Source organism: Trichophyton benhamiae (genome assembly GCF_000151125.1).
Source record: "Trichophyton benhamiae CBS 112371 chromosome Unknown Abenha-F-W-01a06.fp72, whole genome shotgun sequence".
NCBI lineage: Eukaryota > Fungi > Ascomycota > Eurotiomycetes > Onygenales > Arthrodermataceae > Trichophyton > Trichophyton benhamiae.
This window is the reverse complement of record NW_003315105.1, coordinates 187,228-199,356: the sequence shown is the minus strand read 5'-3', so window position 1 is coordinate 199,356 and position 12,129 is coordinate 187,228. Positions and strand designations below refer to the sequence as shown.

Here is a 12,129-nt window from a genome sequence, read left to right as displayed (position 1 = left end):
TATCACAAGTAGGAAATGGGAACGAAATGTTAAAAGAGGAGATAAAAAGGAACTCTAACGCATGATTTCTTCGAATATAAGGACTATATTCATAATACGTTAGTTGACTGTAAAGTATAATAGGCGGCAGAGGAGATTTAACGTACGCTTGAGCTGCTCCTTGCTCAGTGTGTCCTTATCCTTATCAAAATCGAAGAACTCCTCTGGGATGGGATCCGCAGAGGGTTCATCCTCTGGGTCATGGTAGGGTTCCAGGTAAGGGTGACGCAGTGCTTCTTCAACTGTGATGCGCTTGACAGGGTTAAAGGCAAGAAGTTTCTCCAATAGATCTAATGCCAGATCAGAAGTCCTGGGGAATATGGCTTTCAGCGCAATCTTCTTCTTGAATGGTAGGGAACGAATATATTCTCGTGCACGGCGGGATTTGATTCCGTAATAGTCCTCCATCGTTGGCGTTCCAAGGATGTCCAAGATGAGGGTTAATTGGTGGTGGTCTAAACATTATTATTAGCCAATGCAATAAGGGGGGTTTAAGTTAGGTATTGGGAGATAGAGCAAGCATACAGTCCTTTCCGGGGAAGAGGGGTTTGCCGCTGAGCATTTCAGCAAGAATGCAGCCGACGCTCCAAACATCGATGGCTTTGGTGTATTCTTTGAATGTTAACATAATTTCTGGGGCGCGGTACCAACGGGTTGCAACGTATTCAGTCATGAATCCGGAGTTGTCGTCTGTCGAGGCAGCGGAGCGAGCAAGTCCAAAGTCGCAAACTTTCAAGTCGCAGTTTGCATTGAGGAGCAAGTTGGACGGTTTCAAATCACGGTGGAGCACGTTGGCAGAGTGCATGGCCTTAAGTGCTCTTAGAGTCTGATAGATGAAGTATTGGCAGTGGTCGTCAGAAAGGTCTTGGGTACGGATGACTCGGTGCATGTCGGTTTCCATCAATTCCTGCGACAGTGTGTTAATACGATCCATACAACGATACTCCCCATATGAAATAGCTCGTACCTGAATAAGGTAGACTTCAGTGAAGCTCTCGAAGTTGCGGGGTTTCTGAATGTCAAGGATGGATATAATGTTCTCGTGGTTGAAATATCTAAGTAGTTTCATCTCTCGTAGAGTGCGAAGACAGAACATGGAGTGGTCGAAAGGTGTGATCTTCTTGATGGCAACTTTCTGACCTGACGGCTTGTGCACAGCAGAGCTAGATATGGGGAACAATTAGGCACGGTTATCAAGTATTGAACGGCGGGAGAGTTCAAGAATTACCAGACAATCCCGTACGCTCCCTCGCCTATCACATCCTGGATATCATACTGATCAGAGACGTTGAAGGATATCTTCCTCGAGCCCCCGTTGGGAGCTGGTTGAACCATGGTGTCTCTGTGTCAAGGATAGCAAAAGCTCCCGGATATTGGCTGGTAGTGGTAGGTATGAAACAAAGCTACCTAGCAAAGACAGACATTAGAGGAATGGTTTCAGGACGAGTTAGAGTATGCGAGAGAGAGACTCTTCGGGTCTATGGCTCGGAGGAGGAACGAGAAGTGAGGAGATGAGGAGAAGAGGGGAACAATCTGTAATGAGAGGTCCATGTATCAGCATTCAAGTGGTCAAGTGGTCTCCTGAATAAGGGGCTGCCTATTCATTTGCGCCTGAATAACACCACCGGCCCCGGGGCCCGGCTTGAAACCGCGAGGAACTCCAGCGTCACTTACATTTGAGAGTAGACGGTGTCGGCTTTTCCCCCCCTTTTTCACGCCCTCAACGGCCCAGTGCGACCGGGACCGGGCTGTCCTCCGAGTATAGAATAGGAGATATAAGGCGCCGTGACGTACCGTCTGGCCTAGCGCGGGGCGAGCAGCTATAGTCGGCCCTTTAACCCTTATTCTCCCCCAAACAGTACCGTTCTATTCCAACGATCGAGCAGACAGACGAGACGATTACCGGCTTGGTTCACGCGTTGCCGTTTGGGTTTCCGGTCGTTCTGCGAGTTGGCTGGCAGGCCGTTTCGTTAAAAATAGCTGGTGGGATAGGCAGTGGTTAGACCTCGACTCGACTCCAGAGGCAACACAAGGTTGCGGCAACACGGAGGACCACGACACACGACGGGGAGAAAAAAAAAAAAAACGACAGCTCACAGGCAGTCGAGACGAAGCGCAACAGAAGCACAGCACGGCGCTGTTTATCCTGCCGACAATCTGCCTTGGGACGGGCCGGGGAGGACGACGGGGGGAGCAAGGGGAGGCTGCTTTTGCTCTCGCCCAAGATGTGATGAAATGTGATGGACTGAGGGGTAACTAAAGCTTACAATGCACGGAGTGGCTCGCAAGACAGCCGGAGAGGCGCAGGAGGAGGGCAGAGAGACGCCGCGAGGACTCGAGCTCGTTCGGTCAAGGGCAGCGAAGGGCGAGGACGGCGACAGGAATCGAGAGAGACGGCCGTCTGTTGCTATATCAACAATCGCTGACCCGGTCGACTAATAAACTGGCCCCTCGCCGTGAAACCGGCGGCTAAAAGGCGCTTTCTCAAACGCCAGCAACATCCCGGTCGAGCAAAAAAGGGGGCCGGCGGTTACATGTCGACAACTCCCCAGCCAGCCGGAGGCGCAGCATGCGATGCAGTGACAAAGACGGCCGTCAGGCTGCTTGCTGGCCGTCTTGCTATACGACGCACGCAGTTTATTTATAGGACGGTCACCACTCGGGTGCTGCTGGGAGTTACAGGCTGAGGAGTTATCTCCCAGTGATATCCAGGCTGCGCCGTCTCCAGAGCCCATGTTTCAGCATGCTATTCGCCCGCTATTCATACAGATCGCTCGTCGAGATAGCGCCCGGGTGACGTCTGCCCCTGCTATTGAGTGCTGCTATCGGAATAGTGTCTGCGTCGAAGTCGGATCAGCCTGCCGCTTGGCCTAAAAGATCCCAGCTCGCGTTATCCGTGATAATAATACGTGAAGATGATAATTACGGTATCATTCGAGGCCGTCGTTCTGGAATATAAGCTAGGTACCGTATGCCGGATTCAAGTGGTTATATCCAGGGCTCCAGGGCCATCAGATGATACCTTCTTATGTGCCAGTGTTTATACTTGGGTTCGAACAGATATAAACATGCGAGCCACATGAAGAACAACGGCCTGGGATCAAGAACTCCAGGAGAGACAGCCTACCTGGCTGGAAATACTCTGTAGCATGGTAGAAGCCTCCCAGGTTAATATATATATTCAGCTGATCATACAAACTAGCATGCTACATGTAGAAATCACAGCAGTTATGCATCTATTATTACCTCTGAGATGATATACAATCATATAAATAGCTATCAAAAGTTCAGAGGCTGGATGTACCAAAGAAGATCTTATATTTAGTTTTGTTTGGACACTAAGCCTCGCATATTATTATCTGGCGTTAACGATGAAAAATAGCGAAGACACAAAAAAGGACAGTCAAAACCAACCCGTCTAGTACTGAGATGCATTTACTGAATGACCTGTAACATATGTTAGCTGCATGGCCAGATCCTCAAAGAAGAGGGAGGGAGGCTTACCTTCTCTCGCAACAGGCCCATCCACTGCTGCAGACTAACGCTCTGGTCTGCGCGGTCCTCTACCATCATAGACTGTGCCCATAGTCTTAGTCCAGGCTCGCCGTCTTCTTTCACTACGTAGAGATGGGGCGAGATAATGCTTCCTACGCCTCGCGACAACTTGTCTCGGCTCTTGCTGATGACTGCCCTGACACGCTCATTGAAGTCATTCTCTGTCTCGGGCAGGACCTGCTTGCCTACTCGGAGAAGAGACTTGTCGCTGAGCCCGAATATATCGTTGATAAGCTGTGGTACGGCATCGCGACCGATCCATAGGAACTGAGTCTGGCCGTCGTCAATCAGATACATGCCATGCGGCACAAGACGCTCGGATGAAAGGTTAGTCAGAGGTGGGAGCACGATTTTTCCGGTTTCCGGGTGAGGGATGCCGGCGTCATCGGGCATGTCGTGAAGAGAGTACATCTTGGGATAAATGTATTGGATGAGGAGAGGAAGAGGCAGAGTAGAGAGGAGACAGAGAGCAGCGGATCGCATGTCGGTAGGTATTTGAGCGGATTTTCGGAGACCAAGCTAGAGGCCATTTGTTAGCATGACTGTATACCGCCAGCATATGAAGGGGATAGTGAATCTACTCACATTCTTCATCATTGCCAAAAATAAGATGGGTAGTCCACGCAAGTTAGCAGGGAATTGCAGACCACCACCGCCTACACTGCCACCAGCCAGCTCCTTTCTATATGTAGAGAGTAGCTCTATGATCTTAGCCTGTAGGGCATCCCTGGCTGCGTCGAGGCCACCTCCGAGAGTACGCTCAACAGCCTTATGACTGAAGTATGTAGCAATAGCACACTGATCAGCGGAAGCGTATACATCGGCCAAATTCTGAGTAGTTGGCAGAGCCAAAGTTAGAACCCTGATTCTTCGTTCCCCATTGCAAGTGGTGTGCAAAACAGCAGTCTGCAGACACACGACGGGTTTGGTGACGGTTTCATCAATGGCGACCTCTACAACATAGGCCTGGTCACGGGGGAAAGCAGGGAAAGCACAGAGATCAGAACTCCTGTTAAAGAAGTTGCCATAAAACGTGTTCATCCGTAGGCCAGTGGTTGCGCGAACACGAAGGACAGCCTCGAGGCCAATTTCGGATGACAAGTAGTCAGAGAACTCCTTTGCAAATTTGATGGCATCTTCACTCCTGGCGGCATTCCAGCCAGGGTAAAAGTATGTCTGACCGCCGGTGTATCTGGGCAGGTTACTGAGAGAGGCCACGTCTTGGTATTGAGAGGAGAACAAGAACATATCAACGGATATCTGCTGTTTGGAGCATTCAACAGCAAAACTCTTGTAAAAGCTGTTGCCGGTCTGCAGCAAGCTGCTCTCCTTACTTGTGCCGAGGACCTTCTTATCTTCTCTCATCTCTAGGCTACCGAATCCCATGTTCGGTAATGAGGCAGTCAAAACGGTAAGCTTACCACCGACAGGTCCGATGAGCTGGTGGCCCGCTCTAAGCGCAGATCCCATGGCAGATCCAGGATTTTGGGTATTCTGGAACATCTCTTGTAGTTTATCAAGGAAGCTCTCGATGTTTTCGCGGGATTCAGCCAAAGTTATCAAAAGATCGCCGGGAATGGGCATGAAAGGTTCATCCAAGTCGCTAACAACTAACATATTAGGCTCAGAGCTCTCCGATCCATCGCGGGGGATGGTGAAGTAATGAAGACTAGAATCAACTGCGATAAAGCCGATTCTGGTTCGGCGATCAGCATTTGGTATCCGGTCGAGGCTTTCCCGAATGCAGCGCGCGGCGGTAGCCAGCAGTCCACTGGTAACTGATGCATAACTAACATCAATCAGGAAGAGATAGACAAGTGGCTGTGGTGGTCGGACCATGTACTCCTGTGGAGCAACAAACTCTACAACAGAGTGGTTGAGGTCTGGTCTCTGCCATCGGTCCAGCGCCTTTTGTGCTGCAGCATCCCAATCAAACGCCTGTGGTACGTCATTCGTTAAGCTGCACATGTTACATCTCCAACGGTGGCCATGGTCGAGGAAGGTAACGAAAGGGTTGATATATGAGCGACAACGCCGACATCGAGAGATGACCTGATCCGACACAACTGGAATCTCGTCCTCGGAGTCGTGAAGGGAGGCATATGGCTGGATAACAAGGGCGAAAGGCAGGCGTGACTTCTTCAGGAGAGAGTTGGTAGTTGGTACAGCATTGAGAGTAGACCGAACGTATTGTGCGGGACAGTTTGCGTACACCGAAGGTGTCACGCTTGTCTAAAAGCATGCCAAGTTAAACTCGAGTACTCTCATTGTAGTACAAAGCATGAAATCTTCAACTTACGTTTGGAGGTAGAACAATTGGAGGTGGAGGGTAGTCGAGCTCGGCAACATTGAATGGATGTGTGAGTAGGTCCGTTGGATAAAGCTGATTGAGCTGCACCGGCCGCTGCATTCCAGGTTGCGGCTGTTGCTGGTCTCCCATACTCATTTGTCCCATCTGCTGCGTTATCTGTGCCATACCAGGGCCCGGCTGAGGCGGATATGAGGGAGCAGGCGGCTGGTATCCCGCATCTGCGCCAGGATAGGGTGCAGCCGGCACTGGAGCTTGCTGCTGGCCAGGATACACAGCTGCCTGGGGATAACCCTGTGGCTGCTGAGCGCCTGGATATCCATACCCTTCAGCTCCCACTCCCGGCTGGTTTAGGGCAGCGTTGGCACCAACACCGAAGTCGAATGCTTGGTTGGCGTATGCACGTTTCTTTCGGCCATGGGAGTGTGCTGGAGCAGGCGCGCTATCATGCGGAGGCGCATTGGGTGCTCCAGGAGCGCCTAAAACAGTGTGAATTGGAGGTCTTCGTGGATGTTGTGATTCTGGTTGTTGCTGACCGTAGCCCTCTTGACCCGGAGGCGGGTAGTTTCCCTGCGGAGCTGCCATTTAAACTGCTAGACGGGCTCCCTTAACCTCTGGCGGTGCAAACAGGTTTGTGACAAGTGCTGGAAGACCTGGAGTGGCGGGATGGAGGAGGTCTGAAGCCAGGCAGTTTGTTAGCAAGGGCCCATCGGCGGTCAATCGTCATTGCAGGAGGGGCTTGTCTAGTAGCCTACCGTTGCTGTGTATTGTTTTTCCTTCACAGAGCGAACATCAGGGACGGTATATCCTCGAGATAGCAAGACGCTGTTCACCAAGGTCAAGCTGCCGTTAGTCCCTTGGACAAGCTGTGCTGCGAGTGCGAAGTTCGTGGCGAGTCGTGATGCTGCTTTGGCCCGTCGAGCATCGAAGTTTGGATGTTTTTCTTTGGGGTCACGGTGGCCTTCTGCTGCCAGCCAATCACAGCGCAGGGCTCGCCGTCTCCGGCCACAGCGCCAAAGTTGATAGATACGACGGCGGGCCAGAAGTCAACAACATGGATGGTGAAGATGACGATGATGACGATGATGAACAAGAAATAGTGAATAAGTAACAGGCTATGCCATTTAAACAGAAATATAAAATATACCAGATGCCACAGAACGCCGCCGCTAAATGCAAACTATTTCAAAATTGAACATGACCAGGAACAAGAACGCCCCCTTTTTTTCAAGCAATGACGATGCCATTTCTCATGTTTTCCACTGTCTTCACGCCTACTCCCTTCATCTTCTCAAGATCAGCAAGGCTGTGAAGCTGGATGTGACCTTCAGCTCCGCCGTCCATGTCACATAGACGGTCGACAATGCATTCGGCCTTCTTAACCCCTACTCCACGCAGCAATTTGATCTGCTCAATATCCCGTGTATTGATCACCGACAAGATATGTGAAGAGCGAGGTGACAGTCCTCCCTCTTCTTTCCCTTCTGCATTGCTTGGCAATGTCTCTGGAGACAATGGAGAGGCCTTGGTGCGTATCTGTCTAGGCTTCCGGTGAGGAGCATCAGTAATAGACGCTTCATCATAACCACCTTCACAAGGTTCTTCCCCATTCTCTCCAGGGTTCTCAGACTGCTCATGGAACTCCGCTGTAATCTTCTTTCCTGCTGCTTTTTTACACCGGAGTGCCTCAATCTTAAGAGCTAGTTTGGCATTTTTCGGGAAGAATGGCTGGGCAAGTTCATACATTCTCAGAGCAGATGAATATTCACCTCGCGCCTGATGCTGTTTGGCCATAAGGAGATATGAAAGCCCATCAGCCCTGGAGTCCTCGGTCTCGTCGATCCGCTGCTCCAGGAGCTCAAGTCGGCGTTGCACTTGCTTGTTTAACTCCTTGGACTGGGTTTCAAAGTCATCCGGCTGGCGGGCCGAGAGCACTTCTCTTACTTTCTTCTCAACCAGCTCTTCAAACTTTGCAGCTGACATGCTGCTCATACCATGCTGTAGCCTCTCCTCTGTTCGAGCCATCTTGGACGGTCTGGGGCCTGGCTGAAGGCCATTTCCGGATCTCCTCTTCAAAGGCGACTTTCGTTGAGCAGCGTCAGAGGCTCCTGGTTTGGTAGAGCTCTTCGAATGTGACATGTCGGTATACACCGCAAAGGCCTTTGCTGGCTTTCCGTCTGATGGCTTTCGGGCTTCAGCTGTCACAGCGGCAATGTTTGCATTTATCGATGCAGCAAGGGGCCGCAAGGGCTGTCTCTTCACCCCAGGACCGGTGACACGGCCTGCTGCAGGCCGAGGTGGTGGCCCCTTGAACATGGGTTCATTCTCAATCTCCCTCGACTCGATCTTCTTTGTCCTGTTGGCAAAGTTGAGTGAGCTCAGAGTGTCAAGGTGGAACGACCGAACGGGGGCAAGGTTCAAAATCATTATGGTGAGGCCATTATTCTGGCCTAATCCCAGAATTCTAGTCATCTTAGACTCCCTGTATGGCACTCGTGCCTGCTTTTTGTTGATGGCTTCAACGCACTGTGCCAGCACAAACAGACTTCTGTTGATGCTTGCAGATTCTATCATCCTCTCCTTGCCATTTTCCGTACGGCGGTTATCTTCAGAACCTGCAAGATCAATGCATGATGCAGTGCTGATTCGTGCCTGCTGCTCTGTTGTCACCGTCAACTTCACAGAGAGCACTGCATGAGATCTGGATGAATGCGCATTGAGCTGCCAAACACGTTAATACTGGTCCTCTTGTCATAATTTACCAACCTATTGGTTAGAGCGTTATATCTCACCTTCGTGGCAGAAGTCGACCTGTTCATGTTTGCTTGGTCATATATAACTTCAAACTCCTTTAAGCTGGTACAAGGCCGCTCCGTCAACCCAACAACAACAGTCTTGACCCCGTTATCTCGCAACGGCAGTCCAGCCGGCGTCCTCTTTTCCACCGGTTCAAAAAGATCGAATATCTTGTCATTATATATCTCATAATAGCTCATAGCGACTTCGACCTTCGTTCGTCCTTCAGAATCTCGCTCAAGCTTGCGGCATCGTCTATAGATCCCGCTCAGCAGTCGAGGAATCACGCCGCGGTCCGCTAGGCTCTTCCCGCCTCGCATTGTATGCGTCTTCCCGGTTCCCGTAACACCGTATGCGAAGAGAGTAATATCAAACCCATTGAAGAGGTGTTTAAGAGTAGGCGCCACTGTAGATAACAAGTTCACAAGGATAAGCAGTCAATTCCAACCCTCCCTTTCTTAATGATGTATTATATACAGTTGAGAACTGCAGCAAAACAGAAATCCCCGCCGGATATAAGAAACAGAAAAGAAAATATATCAACTGACCTTCTGCATCAAATATATCCTGCTGGGTTGCAGTGCCATCATATACCGAATGGAACTTGAAGCTGAAGTCCTCCCCTTCGTTCCTGGGATTCGGTATCCTGACTACCGTAGCTTTCGCCAACGATATATCAGCGTCCTCTCCCTTCCCATTCTTTATTTTTTTGGCCTTCAATGGCTTCTCGTTCTCCTTGGTCTTAGACAGGGCCTCGTTTCCGCTCTGTAGGGCCGTGGACGAACTTGACGAACATGGCTGGACAATAACATCACACTCCCGTTCCGTTTTTAAAAGAGGCCGAATTCGAGCAATGACCTGGACGCTCATGGCTATGTACCGTATATAATCGTGGTTCGTCTTTTTTTTGTTAGGTTCTGTTGAATGTGTACGATTGCTCACAGTGTAAACAACACGCCAGTTAAATGCAGGACAGGAGATAGATTCGCAGAAACGCAAGTCATGGAAGTATATAAGATAGACAGTTGTCCTGGGGCCAAAGATATCCAGCTGAGCTTCGGTTATCAAACTGTAGGCGCTTCCGGGTTTCGAGTCTAAAGGAAATTGATCAACCAAAATGCAGCGAACAACGCAAGACGAGAAAAGACACAAGACGAAAAGAAAAGCAAAAGGAAAAAAGAGAAAGAAATATCTTCGCTGGGCGTGCTAGCGCTCTTTTCCGATGGTTTTCGAGTCCCTCAGAGGAAAAGAAAGGCAAGTTCTGATTTTGCTGTCACTTGATGTTGTAGTTAGTTTGCGTATTTGTGGGTGCAGAAGTCGCTGTTGTCTGGGCAACGACGCTGGAGCCCCTGGGCCGATCGGACTTTGGAGGCGCCGATATGTATTAATATGAGGCTAGCAAGACGGAGTGAGATTTGATTCTTGGTGAAAGACGAAGATGGTCTTCTGTTTATTAGAAGTATTGTAGATATAATATACTGCATAGAGGTAGGAAAGTCGATTGTTTCCTTTCAAGGCTGTGATATCATCCTTTGCCCCCCTTATTCATCCTAAAATGCTTGAAATATCAAAATATATCGACCAGACGCTGAATCATGCCCGAGAAAAAAAAAAAGATGCCGTAACAAGCCACATCGGTGGGGTAAGGGGATAAATATAAAACAAGAAGAGAATGGTGCTAAATGATTATTATATCTTCTTCATGATGGCAGTTCCAGCCAGCCTCATGCGGGTGAAGACGAAGAACATGCTGCCGACAAGCAGCATTGAACCAGAGAATACTTGCATTCTCCAGTAATCACCATGGATGACGTCAGGGACCAGTGATCCGCCCAGTGGGTTGCCCAAAAGGACCGCTATCGAGACCGTTGCAAACATGCTTCCGCTTCTCACACCAAGTTTGCGTACGTCTGAGATGTGTGCAACTAGACTGGGCGGCAGAGAGACCAGAGAGCCAGATGCGAAACCAAAGAGAACTGCAAATATTACATCCGGAATAGTGCCACGAGAAGGTAGCCATATTGCGAAGACCACGATGACACTGAAGAAGGACATAATGATTACCACGTTGAAGAGTCCCATGCGATCTGCAGCGTAGCCGGGGAGAGTCCGTCCAAGAATGCTATATTCCAGCGTTAGTGGCTGCTGCTACAGACTGTATTAGAAATAAAAGGGCTATATGTACCTTGCTGCGTTGAAAATTGACACCAGATAACTGGCCAGATTGTCCGGGACGCCAAACCTCCTTGCATGCAGGACCAGGAAGGTGAATGGCAAGAACATGCCGAAGCAATATAGAAAAGTCGCTGTGGTAAGGAGAATAAAAGGCAGCTCCAGGAAAGGTGTGAAGAATTCCTTGAGAACCAGAGGCCTAGGATGAGGAGGAATCCTGGACTTGACACAGCTGCATGCTACTATACACAGCCCGAGAATCAAGAAGGCACAGACACGCATGGTCCACGGAAACCCAAGCATGGGGATGAGCTTGGTGATCATTATTGGCATGATGATTCCTCCAAGACTGGAGCCGCTGGCCACGATGCCAACCGCCAGGGCACGCTTCTTGTAAAACCATGTGACGGTGCTGTTCATCGTTGGATAGAAGAGAAACCCGGCACCAAAGGGACTGCAGATTCCTTGTGCAAGGAGAATTTGGTAATATTCAGTTGATAGTGAGGTCATCATCAGGCCGAATACATGGAATAGCGAGCCACCTATCAAGAGATACCGTGGGCCAAAGTTGTCAAAGCCCTTGCCACATAGCGGCGCCTATATTTGTGGTAAGTCACAGACCATGAATTTACCCATTTCTTTTTGCCTGAATGGATAACCTACAACAAGATACATCATAAAGAGTTCCAAAGAAGGGATCCAGGCTACCGAGCTTGGAGAATATGACTTCAGGTCGTGCGTTTGATAGTAGTCCTGGAAGATGCCAACACCTATCCGCATACTGTCAGCACTGGAGATCGAGATGGGGACTGCTTCGCGGAGCAGAAATCTCACAGTTAATCCACCCAAAGCTCACAAATAGGGCACAGAAGCCCCCAAAGACAACAGTCCATGCTTCTATGCCGCCGTCTGGATAGCTGTCCGGATCTATATAGTTGTCCTTGGGAGTTGCCACTACGTCAGGGCCCATCTCAACGTCCGTATCTTCCTCTGAAGCCATGTCCGGAGCATCATTTGGGCCTGTATTTGTCGTAGAGTCTCCGTTTTTCTTTTCCCAACTGCTGTTGGTTAACGCTGCAACGGTACGAGGCAGTACGATGGTTGACACAGAGGAGTTCATGGTCTGCGATCGGGTAAACGTTCCTCCTCCAGGAGAATCCATACTTTCTTCCCACATAGATGTAGGAATGTAGGATTTCCGCCAGTAAATAAGCTGAACAGGCCTTCGTATATCAGTCTGCTCTTCTCTTCTTTGCTTT

At 49.8% G+C, this 12,129-nt stretch overlaps 5 protein-coding genes across 5 annotated transcripts; 1 reads left to right on the top strand and 4 right to left on the bottom strand.

Annotated features, from left to right (window-relative positions):
* Positions 1–99: 99 nt before the first annotated feature.
* On the bottom strand, positions 100–1,374 carry ARB_07504 (uncharacterized protein; the record flags this gene model as incomplete). Its single annotated transcript, XM_003014153.1, has 3 exons — positions 100–494; positions 565–1,202; positions 1,268–1,374. The coding sequence occupies 3 exons, from the start codon at positions 1,372–1,374 to the stop codon at positions 100–102; spliced, it is 1,140 nt and encodes a 379-aa protein (XP_003014199.1).
* A 2,124-nt stretch (positions 1,375–3,498) lies between these two features.
* ARB_07503 (uncharacterized protein) lies at positions 3,499–6,487 on the bottom strand (the record flags this gene model as incomplete). The annotated part of the gene is made up of 3 exons (XM_003014152.1): positions 3,499–4,113; positions 4,180–5,826; positions 5,894–6,487. 3 exons carry the CDS (start codon positions 6,485–6,487, stop codon positions 3,499–3,501), a joined length of 2,856 nt encoding a protein of 951 aa, XP_003014198.1.
* A 316-nt stretch (positions 6,488–6,803) lies between these two features.
* Positions 6,804–7,013, top strand: ARB_07502 (uncharacterized protein; the record flags this gene model as incomplete). Its single annotated transcript, XM_003014151.1, has 1 exon — positions 6,804–7,013. The coding sequence occupies one exon, from the start codon at positions 6,804–6,806 to the stop codon at positions 7,011–7,013; it is 210 nt and encodes a 69-aa protein (XP_003014197.1).
* Positions 7,014–7,129: 116 nt separating this feature from the next.
* On the bottom strand, positions 7,130–9,568 carry ARB_07501 (uncharacterized protein; the record flags this gene model as incomplete). The annotated part of the gene is made up of 3 exons (XM_003014150.1): positions 7,130–8,623; positions 8,695–9,104; positions 9,247–9,568. The coding sequence occupies 3 exons, from the start codon at positions 9,566–9,568 to the stop codon at positions 7,130–7,132; spliced, it is 2,226 nt and encodes a 741-aa protein (XP_003014196.1).
* An 819-nt stretch (positions 9,569–10,387) lies between these two features.
* ARB_07500 (uncharacterized protein) lies at positions 10,388–12,032 on the bottom strand (the record flags this gene model as incomplete). The annotated part of the gene is made up of 4 exons (XM_003014149.1): positions 10,388–10,820; positions 10,884–11,467; positions 11,534–11,660; positions 11,716–12,032. 4 exons carry the CDS (start codon positions 12,030–12,032, stop codon positions 10,388–10,390), a joined length of 1,461 nt encoding a protein of 486 aa, XP_003014195.1.
* Positions 12,033–12,129: the final 97 nt, after the last annotated feature.